Source organism: Alnus glutinosa, chromosome 13, assembly GCF_958979055.1.
Source record: "Alnus glutinosa chromosome 13, dhAlnGlut1.1, whole genome shotgun sequence".
Taxonomy (NCBI): domain Eukaryota; kingdom Viridiplantae; phylum Streptophyta; class Magnoliopsida; order Fagales; family Betulaceae; genus Alnus; species Alnus glutinosa.
Window position 1 is genome coordinate 22,109,563 of NC_084898.1, and position 19,258 is coordinate 22,128,820.

At 35.6% G+C, this 19,258-nt stretch overlaps 3 protein-coding genes across 5 annotated transcripts; 1 reads left to right on the plus strand and 2 right to left on the minus strand.

The window, feature by feature from the left end:
- Nucleotides 1-1,048: 1,048 nt before the first annotated feature.
- On the minus strand, nt 1,049-8,974 carry LOC133854109 (UV-B-induced protein At3g17800, chloroplastic). The gene is made up of 3 exons (XM_062290148.1): nt 8,807-8,974; nt 6,253-6,527; nt 1,049-1,984 (listed from the first exon to the last, which is right to left on the minus strand). Exons 1-3 carry the CDS (start codon nt 8,909-8,911, stop codon nt 1,165-1,167), a joined length of 1,200 nt encoding a protein of 399 aa, XP_062146132.1. The 5' UTR covers nt 8,912-8,974; the 3' UTR covers nt 1,049-1,164.
- Nucleotides 8,975-10,384: 1,410 nt separating this feature from the next.
- LOC133854110 (probable calcium-binding protein CML18) lies at nt 10,385-12,302 on the plus strand. 3 transcript variants are annotated; one of them, XM_062290151.1, is made up of 3 exons: nt 10,385-10,518; nt 10,725-11,343; nt 12,094-12,302. In XM_062290151.1, exon 2 carries the CDS (start codon nt 10,825-10,827, stop codon nt 11,314-11,316), a length of 492 nt encoding a protein of 163 aa, XP_062146135.1. In that variant the 5' UTR covers nt 10,385-10,518; nt 10,725-10,824; the 3' UTR covers nt 11,317-11,343; nt 12,094-12,302. The 3 variants fall into 3 exon arrangements, with proteins under 3 accessions (XP_062146135.1, XP_062146133.1, XP_062146134.1); XM_062290150.1 differs by having other exon boundaries at nt 10,403-10,518; nt 10,624-11,343; XM_062290149.1 differs by having other exon boundaries at nt 10,385-11,343.
- An 863-nt stretch (nt 12,303-13,165) lies between these two features.
- LOC133853977 (casein kinase 1-like protein 1) lies at nt 13,166-16,459 on the minus strand. The gene is made up of 11 exons (XM_062290001.1): nt 16,385-16,459; nt 16,022-16,084; nt 15,621-15,690; nt 15,344-15,492; nt 15,148-15,243; nt 14,988-15,058; nt 14,042-14,103; nt 13,857-13,920; nt 13,693-13,777; nt 13,480-13,606; nt 13,166-13,318 (listed from the first exon to the last, which is right to left on the minus strand). The coding sequence occupies exons 1-11, from the start codon at nt 16,457-16,459 to the stop codon at nt 13,248-13,250; spliced, it is 933 nt and encodes a 310-aa protein (XP_062145985.1). The 3' UTR covers nt 13,166-13,247.
- Nucleotides 16,460-19,258: the final 2,799 nt, after the last annotated feature.

Below are 19,258 nucleotides of genomic sequence, written 5' to 3' on the forward strand. Positions count from 1 at the left end.
AGAAAATGTTTATTACACTTTAACAACCAGCATCTTAGAGGATGGCATGGCATCTTCTTTGGAAGAAGCTACCCAAAAGCAACTCCTTTTATTCAGCCGACTTTTTTTTCTTTTTTTTTTTAAAAGGTTTTTTGGGTTGGAAAGTGAGAAATTTGCAGAAAAATAACCCTAAATAATTTAATAATAAAAAATAAAATATGATAATCCACCACATAACTTTTACATTTAAGGTTTTGCATTGAATTCACTCCAGCATTTAGCCGGAGATGTTTGGAATGTATTTATGTGTTGATGCTCACCAAGTCAATATAGTGTCTTTTGGAGCAGCCTCCACAGTGGCCCTTTTCTTGGTTTGAAAGCTAAGAATCTTTTGGATCATGCTTTGACCCATTTCTAAGTTTAGGGTTATTGTATGAGGTTCCACTTTTGTTGTTTTTGGTTTTCTTGAAACTTCCTTTGTATTTCCCTTTTCATGCAACCAAATTCTTGTCTTGTTTATATATATATAGTATCACTTAAGCAATCAGGACTATTTAAAGTGGCACAAGACTACCAATGGTGAATATATATAGATAGTTCATCTTATGCTAGGGAATCTGGTCAAAGGACATAAGAAGAGAAAGTAAGGATACTCTTCACACTCATTTAACATCAATTGAAATAACATGTTTTTAAGGGGCTTTATATATCAATCACTTAAAAAAGAACTACTTAAAACACGCAACGTAACCGGAGTGAAATGAGTGTGAATTAAACTTCGGCAAGCTTTTTGCCTTGTCATTAAAAGTTGTCTGAACAAAAGTAGATATGTCCACCGGAGGGTTAGCTGTTAAGCGTCTTCCCGAGTGGCACCAACCGTCTCTCCAAAACTTATCCTAAGCTTCTCTCATCCTACAACAATGGAATCTCTTGCACAAAACACAACTAATTTCACATCATCTTCCTTTTTTTTGTATTTCTCTGTTTACATTTTCACAGACTTGCTCTATTAGCGCCATTTGGGCCCAGATTTTTTTACTTGTTAGGTAAGGAACGCAGTATGCATCTCTTAAAAAGCAAGATACCTGACTACTGTATATACTGGAAGCCCATTACACCATCCTCAACACATTACAAACTGTACAGCCTCAGTGAGCATTAACAGATATGAAGGCTTACTGTTTTTTAGCTTTTAACAAAGTGGTATTTGGATTCAACATAGCTTTCTGCATCCCATAGGAATGATCCAAATGCAACTGCCTCCAAGACTAACATTGTCAATCCACTGAAAGTAATTGCAAGTATTTCATCACTAGATGTGTCGACTGAACCGTCCTCAGCAATCCTGATGTCAGGCCTCCCAAACAGGGCTTGTGTCTGCTTTTCAATCAAAGAAATAGCTTCTTTGGATCTTATAGTAGCATATCTCTGAAGAGTCTCTGCATCCAAGTACATAACGTAGGATCTCAGTCGGTATGATTTGCCTTCATCAGTATCCACGAAACCTCCCACATCACTCTCACCACCATCATTGGGAAACACCCGGATCAAGGAATCAGGATCCCAGAGCTGTTTTGGCCGAGCAGGATCTTCAAAACTTACCTGGTCTGGTCTTAAACCAACAGGAAGAGTTTTCATGGATCTTTCGAGTTGAAATCGTTCATCAACTCTTTTAAGAAAATATCCATACATTATTGAAGCGGCATATAGCTTTCCAAGTTTGATTTTGCTGATCTGAACAATTGTATCAAGAGGGCCCACGAGTCGCTCCCCAAGTACAAGAGATATGTGGCTCTGTATCATCTCAAATGCTTCTGAAGAATGAACAGATTCTAGTTTCTGCTCTTGGTTTGGCCAAAAATCCACTCGGCCAGTAGGATCTGAGGTTGCTGATATCTTTGGGATCATCAAAATGTCATTGTCCACAAATTTCTGTACAATTAAGCAGTATACTATTTCTTCCAGTGTTTTACGCCTTTCTTTCTCTCTGACTTCAGCAATTCTCCTAAAATACATAGCTTTAGTTTAAATTGGTTACTTTATATTCCCATAAATTGAACAATTTAGCAGGCAAATATTGGAAATGATAAAAAAAAAAAAAAAAATTAAAAAAAAAAATAGACACATGGATCATGGATCATGGCCAATACATCTGTAAAAGATATTGTTGATTAGATAGAGCTTTATTAGCATTTATAGTGGTACACTTAGGGTATGTGTAAAATGCAGCATAGGATTAAGAAAAAAGAGGTGATGGTAGTGGGAGGTGACAATGATGTGGTGGTTAATAAGGAGTGGTCATGAATAGTGCTAGTGGTCCAATGCTGATTAGAAGGTGGTGACTGTAACATGGTTGTAATGATGATGGTGACACGGTAATGGTAGTAGTGTCGAGCAACTAGTGGATGAGTGAGAATGTGAATGGTGCCTTTGTAGGTTGCATTATTGGTATCAAATGGTGTCAATGACATTCGGCTTCACTAGTTGGTGAAGTTGATAATATATTCGAAGGTAATGGTTCAATGATAAGCTACTGGTGGGTAGTGAGAGACACTGATGATAGGAATGGCGGTTGTACTTATGATGTGGTAGTCACAGCAAAGAGTAGTGTATTTTCTTCATCACTGAGGTGCAACCCAAATTGTAAAGCATGATTGAGCACATACTAAGTTCTGTAATTGCATTCCATCATATTATATTATATTTGCATGTGTATCCGCAAATTTTTAAGGTCACAATGTTGTGGCAATAAGTTCTTGTTCCACATGCCATTGCAATTGATGTATCAAGCAAAAATGGGATGAATAAGTTTGACACAGCAATCCAACCAGATTGTATCAAGCAAATGGCTTTCTTTGTTAATGCTTTTTAGAAAGTGTGTTTTTTTTTTTTTTTTCTTTTTTGAAAAAGTGTTCTAATGTAATATAAAGGTGAAAGTAGTTTTGAGTATTTTGTGAGTGTTTTGTTTTGAGTTGTTTAGAGATCTTTAAATCAGTCTACATAAAAAAGCAGGAAAGAGAAACATGGGCCAACTAACACAATTCTTCACCCCTTTTTTCTTCAATGCCTTTTTCCAAGTTGATAAGTTATGCCATTTATACAGATCATGGCACTATCAAAATTAAAGGAAAAATATGACATTATCAAAATTTTGCCATCTATTGGATTTTTATACGCATCACTTAAAGAACAAATAATTAGATTAAAGCTTAAGTATCTGGGTATGCCCCTAGGGCCTTCTTATAAGGCCAAGTCTATTTGGGATGGCATCATGGAAAAGATGGAGTGCGGTTGGCCAGCTGGAAAATGATGTATTTGTCAAAAGGCGGTAGGGTCACTCTAATTAAAAGCACTCTTTCCAATCTGCCTACGTACTACTTGTCTCTCTTCCTCATTCCTGCTTGTGTGGCCAATTGTATTGAGAAGCTTCAACAAGACTTTTTATAGGGAGGGATAGGTGAAGAATTTAAATATCATTTGATTAATTGGGCTAAGGTTTGTTCTCCGATATCTAAGGGTGGGTTGGGGATCAGAAATTTGAGGTTGTTTAACCGCGCTCTCTAAGGTAAATGATTGTGGCGGTATGGGACTGAAAGAGATGTGTGGTGGAGTAGTGGTGGACTCCAAATACGGCAGTTCTTGGGATGGGTAGTGTTCTTATAAGCCGGTAGGAGCCTTTGGGGTGGGGGTGTGGAAGTTCATCAGAAAAGGTTGGGATTCTTTCTCTAGCTTTACTAGATTTGCTGTGGGGGACGACTCCAGGATCAGCTTTGGGCATGATTTGTGGTGTGGAGACACAGCCCTTAAGGTAGCTTTCCCAACCTATTTTGATATTGCTTGAGCTCAAGAGGCCTCTGTTGCAGACAACTTAGAATTTTTGGGAGGTGCCAACTAGTGGAACGTGAGCTTTTCTAAAAAGGCACGTGATTGGGAGGTGGATGCTTTTGCTTCTTTCCTCCAAGTACTGCATTCAGTTAAAGTGGGAAGAGACAGAGAAGACAAGTTGTGGTGGGTCCCCTCCAAAAAAGGTTTGTTCAAGGTCAAGTCCTTTTTTTGCTCCTTGGCCTAATCTAGAGGTAACCGCTTCCCCTGGAAAAGTATGTGGCGCACTCAAGCCCCTTCAAAGGCAGCTTTTTCTGCGTGGTTAGCGGCTCTTGGCAAGATTCTTACCCTGGATAATCTCAGGAAGCGACATGTTATCGTGATAGACAGATGCTACATGTGAAAGAAGGCTGGTGAGTCTGTGGATCATCTTCTTCTCCTCTGCGACATGGCTTCTGCTGTGTGGAGTTCTATCTTCAGTCGTTTCGGTTTGTCCTGGGTTATGCCCAAACAGGTTATTGATTTGCTTTCTTGTTTGGTGGTCCTCTGGAAGGCGAAGAATGCTGCAGTGTGGAAAATGGCGTCTATTTGCCTCTTTTGGTGCCTTTGGAGAGAAATGAACAGTAGAAGCTTTGAGGATTTAGAAAGGTCCTTAGAGGAGATTTTATCCTCTTTCTACTATACGTTGTACCTTTGGACTACGGCCTATGAGTACCCTTTGTCTTTTAGCTTTGATATCTTTCTTGATCATTTTTCTCTTTCTACTTAAGTGTTTCCTTTGTATACTGGCAATGTACTAAGGTGCGTCTTACGCTTTCAATGAGATTAGTTTATTACTTTTATATATATATAAAACAAATTAGAAAGTAACTTAGTGGCCACATGAATACCTAGAGAATTACTTACCAAAATAGAAGACCTACAGAACACAAAACTAGGATAGCGAAACAATCAAGTAAGGGTATCCAGGGTCGCGGCTACCATTCAGTTTGCCACTTAGGAAGTCGAAAAAGTGCATATTTTTAGTGTGAGCATGTTTATAATCTCTAATATCAAATGCTAAATTCTCCAAGGGTCCCTGCAGAACTTATCGCACTAATGTGTCAAAAATGTATTCCAACCCAAAATCAAATAAATAAGCCCATCTCCTTGGTACTTTTGAGGCCCTAAAGAAATTTTGATTCTCTGCTTTATAACCCAGTAGAGTAACCATCATGTCAAACTCTGTAACCTTTCAAAATGGAAGACACAAACATTATGAATGATGATCAAAGCGAGGGAAGTGTGGTACGAATAAGCCATACTAATAAAATCTCTCAAAATTTTCGATTGAGGGATACTATTGAAGTTGTTAAATTACCACTTATTCCAAAAGCTTAACCTAATAGGAAATGATAAATTTAATCATTTAATTTATATTCTAACACTCCCCCTCACGCGTGAAATATTTAATTGAAATAGAAATGAATGACGAATACAAAATTCGAATTTTGGACATTTACTCTGATACCATATTAAATTACCACTTTATCTCAAAAGCTTAAGCTTATAGGAAAGGGTAAATTTAATCATTTAATTTATATTCTAACAAAAGTCAATAATGATTAATGACCATGACCCAAAGAGAATATACTACGACCCTAATATGCTAATTTCATATTCTAACATATTGTTTTCCTCCAATGGTTACTTCTAATCAAGTATTTGACACTCCAGAAATTAGCATCACAGTCAAACACACACATACATATAAGTTTGTTATACCTCCACCAAGGACCCTGCAATCCATTATCCATAATCCTATTCTATCAACTACTTAAAAGAGCATCGGAATCTCTCAGAATATTGGGAGACACCCATTAACTCCATAATGGCTATGATATTAAAAGAGTATATTTCATTGACCAGTAGCAGAGCCAGACTTTCAAGATTACTGGGGCCAAAATAATGGTGATAATTAAAAGTAACCAAACATAGGGGGGGAGATAAAGGAAACCACTGAAGCAGCCTCCTAGAGTTTTTTTTTTTTTTTTTTTTTCCCTATTCTTTTTGATTTTTGGGTGGAGGCATGGCCTCCCCAGGATACGCCACTGCTTCATTCCAAAAAAAATTACCTCAGCTTGTTTTAAGTCGTCTGCAAGATCCCCTCATATTCTACTTTACAGTTTTTACCTGAATCTGCCACTGCCACATGAATTGGCTAATACTACAAACTATAGCATCACCTCTTCTATTAATGCCTAGCCTATTTTCTAGAATAATTTTTGAAGTCTGGCATTTTATTTGAAATCAAAGCCCCAATCTAACATTAGAATTACATTCTTCTTTTGAAATCAAAAGGCTTACTTATTTACTTTAAAATCAAAGCCAAAACCTGTAATGAATAGTTATTATTAAGCTGATCGACTACAAATAACAATAAATATTAGGAGCAGAGACCACAGTACTTACTTGTAAAGGAGATCTTGAGGCGAAGAAGGTTCTTCCCTCTGGGAATCTTTATGAGTTTGAAGGCTCTCAAGTTGCTGATCAACAGCTGCAGGCAGTAGATGAGGATGGGTTTGCAAAATTTGAGCCAAAAGCTGGCCAACTGGGGATTCAAATTCAAGAGGAGCAACTGGAACAAAATTATCGCTTGAATCCCCTGAGGCTCTCACAGTGAAGCCTCTTTCTCGACATTTGTGCAGTCCGGTCCCAAGCTTTGGAGTGCAAAATGAAGGACAATTCTGGAAAATAGTGCATTGTGTTTGAGACAAAGAAAGAACAGGAGGGGAAGAAGAATGTCAAATCAAGAACCTTGTATCTATTCCCCAATTCATGACACATGGATCTTCAAGCACTAAAGTAGGGAATTAGACATTAAAGTTGGTACTTTCTCTAAGATGGGCCTTAGTTTTATGATTATTAATACCAAATATGGTAAGCGTATGGTCTAAATGTATAGATTTGCCTCAAAACTTCTCTTTCTATTTTCCCATCTCAATCTGCTAGTCTAGAAAAAGAACATGCGTTGAATCTGAAGAGGATTTATGCAAAATGAAGGACAATTCTGGAAAATAGTGCATTATATTTGAGACACAGAAAGAACAGGAGGGGAAGAAGAATGTCAAATCAAGTATCTTGTATCTATTCCCCAATTCATGACGCATGGATCTTCAAGCACTACAGGAGGGAATTAGACAATAAAGTTGGTACGTTCTCTAAGATGGACCTTAGTTTTAAGATTATTAATACCAAATATGGTAATCGTATGGTCTAAATGTATAGATTTGCCTCAAAACTTCTCTTGATATTTTCTCACCCTCAATCTGCTAGTCTAGAAAAAGAACATGTGTTGAATCTGAAGAGGATTTATGCTTTTGCCTCTGTAAAATGACAATTTCACCTCGTTTAAGTCGCATAAATGTTTGTATCTTTAGATAGGTAGGCCACATGGTTTTATTAGGCTTAATTATAAGGAAACTTCTTGTTTTGAGGCCTCTAAAATCAAAAGTACATTAAGAGATGAATATCATCTTTTCCTTTTCTTTCCAGACATGATCTCAGCAACAAAACATATGAATTTTCTCTATGTAAAGTATGATTCATATACCACTTGGTTTAAGTATTCAACTAAATGCCATTATGTACAAGTTGCAATGTTCTTAAAAGGATTTCAGCACTCATAATCAATATCTCCATGTTGGCGTTTCTCCCTATATTAATCTTCAAAATCATGATCTTTGTTTGCAAGGAACTAACAAATATATTATTAAGAGTTTGTTTATGATTGCGTAGGGAAATAGAGCTTATGTCTATAGAAAAAGCTTCATTTTTAAGCTTTCCTAAAAAGCAGTTTTGGGGTTTTTTAGAGCAAAAATGTTTTTTAAGTTTTTTACCAAACGAACACATTTTTGCTTGACACAGTTTTCTATGTACTAAAAAAACTTTTTAAGCTCCTTAACGCAATCACAAACAGGCTCTAAGTCAACCTTTAGGGCCAACTAGTGGATACATACAGTCAAAGCAACAAAAATTTAGTCAATAGACATCACTTCTTGAGAGTGTCTAGTCCAAGTAACTTCATTGCCTTGACAGTTACCTTTTATTTTTTCATCTGTTCTTTTTGATTATTTAGATAATCAAGCACCTAAAATTAAGGGTCATTATCTAGTGTTGGACCTATATAGGTAGAGTCTTGGTGGACTTGGATACGGTTCTACCCTTCAGTAATTTGTATGTAATGGCCACCCAAGACTCAAACCTTGCACATATGAGCTTGGCAACCCAAGACCAACGGTAAAACGGAAACCCAATTAATTAGTCAATCATATATACCAAAAGTTTAATTTACATAATAGAAAATGATAAGGATTATCCATCAACACAATCTGCTGCATCACAAGATCATTCTCATACAACAGAAACCAAAGAGTCCAAGATAAACAATCATTCCTCAACAGCAACTGATAAGATAGGAGGAGTTCAATCAAATCTCAAAAGATAACACTCGATTGTATTCAGCTTATAATCTGTAACTGCTGTCTGTTATTCTTGATAAAAATCAATTGTGCAAGATAATCTCAATCTGTAACTGTTCTCGTTATATATACAAGTGCCTTCACCAAATTACGGTAAGGCAGCAAACACACTCCCAAACCATAGTAAAAAAATTAAAAAATTAAAAAAAAAAAAAAAAAAAAAAAAAAAAAAAAGAAGGGAAAAACCCAGAGAGTAAATCAATCACATATGGGTAAAGGTTTCAATTTCCTCGCCTTCAGTCAAAAAAAAAAAAAAACGATTAAAAAATTCTCAGCAACCAAACAAACCATAACCCTCATTTCAAAAGCCCATCAGTCATAGTTTCCTCCACTCCAAAATAGAGAAACTTAAAAAGATCAAGAAAGAAATTACGTTTCTTTCACTTTCCCACGTTTTCTGAGAAACCAAACGCAGCACAAGAGATTGATAGTACACAAACAAACACGTATAAAAAGAGCCGCAAGAAAAAGATTAAGTAGCATACTCTGGGAAATCCAGTAGAAAGGAAGTGACTGAATTTTGGGGACCTGAAACTACTGGTCGACGGAATTACCACCAGCAAGTCGCCGACAGCGCCTGAAATCTGCATTCTCTGTGAGAGAGAGAGAGAGAGAGAGAGAGTTTTGGTGGTTAAAACAGTTGGGTTACTTTTGGGATATTTCAGTGAAGACTTTATACTTTTTTTTTTAAATATATTTTTAAATTAAAAAAAAAAAACGTATAATTTTTTTTTTATATATATATATAGAAAAAAAAATTTCATGGTATTCCATTAAGTAATGTTTTTCAAGTCACAAACATTTATTATTTTTAAATTAAATAATGACTGTATCAATATTTATCATCTTATTATTTAGTATAAGAAGTTAATATTAATATAACTCTTTATTAATGTCACGATCTCTATTTAAATTTGTAATAAGATCATAAAGTTAATATGATAAAAAAAAATATTTATTTTTGTGGTTATATAAATAGATCATTTCATGATTAAGAATGGTAGATAATTTATCACAAGTATGAGAATGATTAATTTTATTTTTATAATCATAAATGAAAATTTGTTCTACCTAATAAAATCGACCATAGCTAAAATTACTATATATTGATTCAAAAATTACTATATATTGACCTTTACCATCATCACCTTTGACTTTGAATGTTATAATCACTCAAATTTTGACATCAATAAAAATGGTCTTTTTCTTCTTCTTCTGTTTTTTTTTTTTTTTTTTTTTTTTTTTTTTTTTTTTTTTTTTTAAGAAATGTTTTTCCAATACTTTTATTAAAAACTTAGTTCCAAACTAATTGTCATAATCCCATCACCTTATAACTTTATTTATTTAAACAATAAATCACATAGGAACATGACACATCATATTGAAACGAAAATTTTGAAAAAAATATCTCGAAAAATCAAGCATTTTTTTTTTTTTTTTTAATTTTCCTACGGAGGATCAAAACCAGAAATACCTACTTAAAAAAAAAAAATAAAATAAAAAAAAAAACCAAAAATCTGGTTTTTTTTTTTTTTTTGCAACCAATTATTTATTAATGTCTAGTGAACTCTTTACTGCACCAATTGTCATCTAACAATTAGTACACTAAGGTTTAGATGAGGGGCAAAAGTGATAGTTCGAGGCTAAAATATCACGTGAAACGCACATGTTTTGGGCTCCGTCATCGATTTAGAAAGGAGGGTGACGGAATACCCTACATTGAACGGTTTTGATAAATTCATACACTCGATTGAACATTTTGCTACATTGATACCCTTAAGTGAAAAAGCGTTATAGTTGGGTACCCTTTTGTGAAGTTATCCCTTAAAAATAACTAAAAGATGAATATATTAAATTAAAAAATTTTGAAGCGTAAGAAGATAATTGTAAATATAATGGAAATTCAAAATAAAAACTATCATATTCCATGGAAGAGGTGGGCACTAGGCACGGAATTCCCGCCTATATATATATATATATTGATCAATGATTAAGGTTCCAAATTAATCATCAGTCACGTCCTTTTCCTTTGTATGTACTATATATATATATTGATCGTTAATCAAACGCTGATCATTACCACCAAATTTCTCTTATAAATCCGATGATTTGTAGTTAAGGAAACCCCATCAAAAGAGGAGGAAGAAGATCAACGATATCCAAGATCTCGGATCTTTCAAAGCTTCATCCCCTTCAGGTACGCAAAGACAAAAAAAGCGATCCATCGATCTCTCCCTCTCATAAACATATATATATAGATAAGAAAATGCAAAGTTAAGAGTTGCTGTTTGGTGATTCCTAGGATTAATCCATGCAAAGAGGGAAAAAGGGTCTGTCTATGTCGTTTTTCCAGTCTTATTATAGATCTGGATGCGCTTCTAATCTTCAGTATTATCGAAACAGAGAATATTCTAACAAAAACGAAAGTGATCGTATTTACAAGAATTACAGAGGGTAGAAAGAGAGAGCTTTGGAGAGAGATTCGAAGGTTTGTGGTGTTGACATGAGCAACAAGCGACAGGTTGAATTAGACGATGAGCAAATCGCCGAGCTGCGTGAAATCTTTCGTTCTTTCGATCGGAACAATGATGGGAGTCTCACACAGCTTGAGCTAGGATCGCTCTTACGATCGCTTGGTCTAAAACCAAGCCCGGAACAGCTCGAGACGTTGACCCAAAAGGCTGATAAGAACAGCAACGGTTTGGTTGAGTTTTCAGAGTTTGTGGCGCTTGTGGCGCCGGACCTTCTTCCGGCGAAGTCTGCTTATACAGAAGAGCAGCTAAGGCGGCTGTTTGGGATGTTTGATAGAGATGGAAATGGGTTTATCACGGCAGCCGAGTTGGCGCACTCTATGGCTAAGTTGGGGCATGCGCTTACGGCCGACGAGCTGACGGGAATGATCAAGGAGGCGGATACGGACGGAGATGGCAGAATTAATTTTCACGAGTTCTCGCAGGCAATAACATCGGCTGCATTTGATAATTCATGGGCTTGAATGACGAAACAATGGGATTTGTTTTGGGTATGCCTTTAATTTCTTTAATTTCTTTGTTTTCTTTGATCTGCTATTTGTTTTCTTATATAATTAGATGATAACAAATAGGCTGAGTTTATTCTTTGCCTATTAATCAACAGAACCTTGAAGCAAAATAGGGAGAGTGAGCTAAACGAACCTTGAATGCTTTCCTTCAGATGGCAAGCGGGGTATTCTTTCTCACTAGGGTCTAAGTCAAGGAAAATGATTTGTGGGGGACGGTTTTCGTCCTCCAACACCCCCTTTTGATTAAAAAACTTTATTTTAATCAAAAGGGGGACAAAGAAACGGTTTCTCGTTCCTTGTGTATCAGTTCTCCTAAGTCAATCACGGCTAAACCTAACCTTGTAACATATAACTATTATTCCTCTAGGATTTTTACATGATGTAAATGGCGACTGGAGTTCCTGTATAATATAAATAACGACTAAACCTAATGGTTGTCTTATGACCTAGCCGTCTCTTATTTAAGCATAATCATAATGAATAAAATATCATGCTTGAGTATTATCAAAATTTAAAACATCTTTTGGTGTCTTGAAAGTCACAACTCCCTCGAAGTAGCTCATATCATTTTTCCTTAGTTCTTGTGCTGTTTGGTTTGCATCACCATGGATAACTTTAAATGCTAGATTTTTTTTTTAAATGAATTTTCAGAGATCAAAGTTACTATCATCAAGCACAGTTGATTGTGAAACAAATTCTGCAGCAAATTTATTGAGTAGTTGTTTCTTGCAGTCAGGCTAGACAATTTCCGCGCTATCAGATTGATGAACAATTCCAACATGCCCACAGAGCTACAATTTTTGGATTATTCGATCAGGGGCTGATTACTTTCTTTCATGAACCATATTCTGCCTCACAAATGTGGCATCCACACATACATTTCCTTGTTCCCATTCTGTGTTGCATTTTCTTCAATCTTCCCATTTCTTGTTTTTTTTTTTTGTTTTATTTATTTAATTTCTTAGATATGTAAGCCTTTTGGTTTTTGAAATATTGCCCATTTTCCAATATTGGTGTCGTTGATCACCAGTGTTGGAATTTTCTTCCTTTTGTTGAATCAAACATACTGGATAACTGATAATTAGGACTGAGGTGTGATCAAATGGCCTTACTAGTGAAAATTGATTACATTTCATGAATGCCAATTGCGAACAGAGATTTTCTTCTAAAAGAAAGATAGAAAGAAAGAAAAGTAAATTATAATACTGCAAAATTATAATATGTGCTGTAATGAGAACCATCGACGTCAAATTATAACCAAAATGAAGTAAATTAAGTAGTTCATTTATAATACTGCAAAATAAGTTTCTTTCAAATAGTATTAGAAATGATACAGATGATAAGAAAATGTGAAGGGCGCCTTACGCTTTTTATAAAATTTCATTTACTTATAAAAAAAAAAAAAAAAAAAAGGTTGGCTGCTTTTTAAGGATAACTTTTGGGGCATTCAAAACTAATATTCGGGTCATCGTTGTCGTATTCATTGATTAAATCACAATCCTCCAAGGGTGTCCACTCTTGTACAGCCCCTTCTCCCGAAAAGAGGGAGGAAACCAAAAATAATAATAAAAGCAAGATGCCAATGAGATGCCACCAAAATGGACAAAAAGAATACATTGTCAACTTTTGATAGAAAAGAGATCATCTAGCTGACACAAAAGTATGTGAGAAACTGTTTACGTACCAGAGCAAAATTCTATGAGCCAACATTCTTACAACAAGTTGTACGTAAGTGGTTTATTAATAGAGAATTACTTGTACTATAGGTAAAGTTTAAAATATGAAATGATATATATATATATATATATGGAAATGTAGGAGCCTGTAAAACGTACACCATAATGTAATCGGCCAACTCCTTATAACAAGCACCCTTGTTCTCTTCTTCAATTTTGCACCGGGCCGGGTTCATCATTGATCAAAATGGTCCAGTCAAACACATAATCAAACTGGAAGCCTGTACAAACACCAAAAAGAGCAATGAGAAGATGGAATACTAATGCTATTCTATCTAGGTTTCAAACAAGTTAGCCGCGCGAGACCAGAATACATGCCTTGCAAATATATAGCTGTGTAAAAACTGAATGAAATCACTTTTAGAGGAAAATAGAGTCAAACCTTCACGGATAAAAAGGTCACTAAATATTCTTTTCAGATAAGCATAATCTGGTTCATCATCAAATCGAAGTGAACGACAATAGTGAAAGTATGACGCAAATTCCGTTGGACAATCCCGACACAAGGCCTGAAAGAAGCATTAAGTACACCATTTACAATTTGCAGAAGCTGGACATAGAGATTGGATGCAACCACCTTTTACAAACAACCAACCTCAATCGAAGTAGAAACCTTCTTTTCAATGATCTTGTCGTACTTTTGTTTCTTAGTTCCTGCTTTCAGTCCCTGCCAAGGAAGACTATAAAGAAAAGGGGAATCACTAAATTATGATTAGCAACCAGTGCAAGAAAAAAAAGGAAGGACAGAGCAACAATCACCTTCCTCTTAAAAAGTACACAAGGACAAATCCAAGAGATTCCAAATCATCCCTCCGGCTTTGCTCTATTGAGTCCAAAATAACAGAAAAGAAATAACCATTATTACAAAATCCTGACAGGACACTAATTGTAAGTGCCAAAATTTAGAAAGAATACCAAGTACAAAATGACAAGACAAAACGTACCTATACCAAGCTGAGTGTTCATGCTTGCATATCTAGCGGTTCCAGTCAAATTCTTGTTTTCTCTGCAGCGTTCATGATCAAAACACAACAAACAGTTGGTTTGTCATAGGAACAAAAGAAACAAACTTCTAAGTTCTTGGAATCTAACGTATTTAAACCAACATAGAATAATCTCATAACCCAGAGTGAAACAGACTCAAGTATGGAACTGAACTTGGAATGCAGTCTGTAAATGTTCCTTTAAAGCAAGTGGTAGCAATAACAACATATATAGTTGGTTTATGCTAATTCAAAAGCTCCCAAAAAGATATTGATATCTACGAATGTCATCGATCTGCAAACATAAAACCTTTTGCTTAACCATCCCAATGCATACTTATTCAGCTTAAGACCAAACCATTCACGGATTGAGGCCTGAGCTACGAAATAAGTGAGCAGATGTTTAAGTGTGTTTATGCAAAAGTACTGGCACACCAAAACAGACTTTCATAGCCAAAACCAGAAAAAAAAAAATGGGGAAGACTTGACACAAATTATGTGCTAAATTCCCCAAAGCTAAAAATAGATTAATACTACTAATACAAAAATATGCCTCCTAAAGAGGATATAACTTATAAATAAGAGGTTCAATAACTATATATATTCATAAATTATTACCGATGGTTCTTGTCGAAAAAGGAACTAATTGATCCATAGCAGGAAAGCTACCAACCAGATACAAGCAAAAAAAATCAGTTCTTAGCACACTTAATAGTTGATGTTGAGAACATGGGTAGAAAAAGGGGGGATAATTAAGAAAGTCATTGCTGCTATAGTCAACCATGCAAACTATGATATTTCTTCCCCAATCTTTTTCAGCATACCACAACACAGAAATGGATCAAAATCCCACCTCAAAAACACACACCCCAACCAAAACTGGATATCACACATGTATGCCTCTCACCTGTAAGGAATGTGCTGATGTGTTGATCTATCTCTAAATGTCTTAGCCATACCAAAGTCAATGACGTAGACCTACATGAAGTGAATAGCAATTTTCATATCAAGATCAATATCCTGAAAGAAAGAGATAGAATTTAATATATAAAATTTGGAACAGTGACCTGATTTGCACGCGTCCCCAAGCCCATAAGAAAATCCTCAGGCTTGATATCTCGATGTAGAAATGATTTAGAATGTAAAAATTCAACGCAATTGATCTGAAATAATAGGGGGGAAAAGGCACATATTGATGAATTATAGAAAAGCATATATACAACGTACTAATCCAGCCCAATGCATGAAGTCTAGCGAACCCACCATTTGATCAGCAAGCATGAGAACTGTCTTCAAAGAAAACTTCCTACTGCAGAGGTTAAAAAGATCTTCAAGACTAGGTCCAAGCAAATCCATCACCAAAACATTATAGTCTCCTTGCACTCCAAACCATCTCACATTTGGAATTCCAGCTGCCAAGACCAAAATTGAGCGGTTAAAAAATTTAAAATCAGATCAAACACAAAAACTTGAAACAAAAACTCCAAAAATTGAAAGGAAAAAAATGACCAATTGACACAAAGTTAAGATGTTTCATTACTTCCTCCCTGTATGAGTCTGTATAACTTTGATTCGTAGAGCAGCCGAGGATACCTCGTATTGGCATTTTCCTGAACGTAAGAAATAGCATCAGCATCTTAAGAACAACAAAGAATCCAAACGGCGTTGCAAACAGTAAACCTAAACATAGGCAAATTTCTGGGCATATAGGGGAAATTCAATTGCAGGTATGTCAAACCCATATATAAAGTTTTTCCGTGAGCAGAGATTGTATCCATTGGGCAAACATAGGTTTGACTATGCTATGATTTTCAACAGAACTGGACACCTATCTAGATCGAATCCATCCCATAACTCTTTCTCTAACCAAACATTTACTACATTCCATGGCAGAAATAACATTCAAATAAATCGTCCAGAGCAGAAACACCAAATACTCACGAGCTTAATTGCAACGTCTTCGTTAGTCTGAATATTAGTACCTACACCACGATTTTCAATCACCTATTACAGTCCGAAACACCAAATTATCAAAAAAAAAAATACAAAATCGAAGACAACAACAAATATACCGAGATATATCTCCCCGAACGAGCCGCTTCCGATCTTCCGGCCCAGCCGAAACCCATTCCCTACGCTATGCTCCATTCACACCGCAAAAATTTCGAAACCCTATATACAACTTAAAAACCTAAGTGTGAGAACCAAAAAAAAAAAAAAATCCAAAAAATCTTTGTAATGACACGTACAGAACTGTATACTGTAACTATGCAAAGGAAACAAAACGTCCAACAACGTACGTACCTGAACTGTGCAAAGGAATTTTGTATGGTACTGTGAAGGCAAAGAGACGTTGCAGTCAAAGCGATTCTCGCACATTGCTCACAGCCGGTATATATACAATCTGGCTCGTTTAGTATTCATTGATTGAGCTGATCATCAATTCCTGTGTAACGTCTGTCATTGGTCTCAATAATCTTTAACGCCAAGAATCTCGGCGTTAAGATTTTTTGCATTTATTTTGTTCTCAATTACGTTTTTAGCCCGAGAAAGCACAGAACTCTAAGGAGGAAATTTTTTACCGGAAACAAAACGAGTTGAAGATCCAGGGTTAGAAAACCCTGTCGTGGCAATTCCCTTTTGGGGTTAACTCTAGGGTTAGGTTAAAGGAGGCTTGGGTAGCAAAAATGGAAACAGAAAGTGAGAGACATATTCGTGTTTGATATTTTTCTTTCTATGGAATTGTTACTCAAAATATAATATAATTCCACAGTTACTCCAAATATAATTTCCCTAAAATAATTAGTCAATTAAATATGAAATTTCACAACTGGCAAACAAAGGTTTAATAATGTAAATCAAGCGTTTTTTAATCGAAATGACGTGAAATATGCTATATATTAAATATATGACACGTTAACAAAGAAAAAATAAAAAATAAATAAAAATCAATCATTCCAATTTTTAAATGGTTTTTTCTTCACTTTTTAAAAGACGTTTATTTTTAACTAAATCAAAAGATAATTTTTTGTTCAAAACTTTTATACGACATAAAGTGTAAGAAAAATAAAAAGAATACAACTGTTTATTTTCCCCCTCAATTTTGAATATTCCAAAATTGGAATCTTAACGGGCATAACTAGCTAGTACTAGTGAATTCAGGTAGTTTTTGTTATTGGACAGCGTAAAACATTGTTATATCTTTAAAATGTGACATGTTAATAATGATAATTGAGGATATTTTTATCAAGTTTTTGTGTATAATATTGTAAAAAAAAATTTGAACCAAAAATTATATTTTATATTAGCAAAGATGAAGCGTTAATTTGAAAGTAAGGAGAAAATTTTGTTTAATACTCGTGATAACATGTCACATGTGTAATAAATATAATTTTTAAGCAGTTCTTAAATTCATATAATTTATATTCCTTAGAAAATCTCGGATTTTATAAAGCCAAATATGAATCTTATGTATGCGAAAAAAGAAAATTCTCGGTAAGTAGTACAGTTTTTACTATTTTTTCTTTTTGTATAAATTGGATGGAAGTATTTTAACGTGAAATAATTATTTATAATTAATGACTGGCCCGAATAATAACTTAAATGAAATTGTCTCGTCAATTTATTAAAAATATATAATAAAAATTGCACGACCTCAAGCTTTTTTTTTTTTTTTTTTTTTTCTAGATATCAGTCGACATTAATGAGGATTTTGTTTTCCACAACTTGTTACTTTTTTAAACGCAGCACTGAGCTTAAAGTTTTGGTCAACTCAAGCTTGAGGTGTATTATTTAAACGGAGCGTTTTGTAAACAGAGTTGATCAAACACAGTCGTTTGTATCGTCTTCCTTCTATGGTACGTGGTGACCTCTAGACATCTTAAAACTGAAACAACAAATCAAAATACAGAGACATCTATATCTCATTCCTCCAGCCAGGTGTAAGAAAAGCTTTGCCTATGTTGATGCCTACTGATGAGTGGTTGAGGGGGGTAACAAGTGGAGGGGTGGAGGGGCAACTAGAGTATCCGGGAAAATTATATAAAGGAAAAGGAAAATTATATAAAGAAAATTCCTCCTCCCCTGTTCAATCTACTGTAATGGCTTATCAAGCCTCTCCTTTATGATTCAATGAGAATTTCTTATTCACAATAATTAAAAAAAAAAAAAAAAACAAGCAAAACAGCAACTTAATTAAAGAAATTACCCAAATTTTCTCAACAACAAATACAATTTTTTTTTTTTTTTTTTTTTTTATGACAAAAAAACCTTGCATAGAACAACAAAACAGAATTCATCAAAAACCTTGCATAGAACAACAAAACAGAATACACTCCAGGAAGCCTGGAACACAGTTCCACAAGAACACAAACACCCGAAGGCCAAAAAAAAACCATCACCCAAACAAGACAAGGAGCATTCACGCAGGGAGCAGACCCCAACCACCCAAATCAACGCCAAACTCAGAACACGTCTAACCATCAGACTACACCCATGAACTCAGAAAGAAACAGCAACAAAACATAAACGACAGAAATCAACACCACCCAACTCCAAAAAACAGAGCACATTAGATCAGATTCTGCAGATTCCATGTAGAGACAAGAAACCGAGATTTTTGGAGGTGCTTGACATGTCCTTTAGCCACGATCCTAGCCCGGGCTTCCCACCTAATACGAGCCACGATTGCTTCCTCAGTGCGAACAAATACAATTATTAATAAGCAATTAAAATTAAAGAAAATTACCAAGGATTCAATCTGGGCAAGAGCATGCTCCTTCATCCGATTCCAGAAGCTGTGGCGAGCCTTTGACGATTTCTCTGCCCTATTTTCCTCCAGTTGATTGTCAGCAGAGAACACGGGTCGAGGAGGCAGATCCACCACGTTCAGTGGTATGGCGGGTTCAGACTGCTGTGTTATGCCGATGGCTACGGAAGGGGCAAGCTCAGGGACTGGGTTGGGCGAGTTACTGCCACTCCAATCGCTCATATACATATCTTCGGGCGGTGGACTGGGCGGCGTGGGTGGTAGAGCCCATCCAATTTCCATTGGGGGTAACTCATCGGGGTCAAACAAAACAGGCTGGTCAGGATGTTGATTTAGATCATGAACTGCTCTGTGCGCACCTACAGAAGGCGGGGAAGTGGGCAAGGGAAGAACATCACGAACAGAAGATT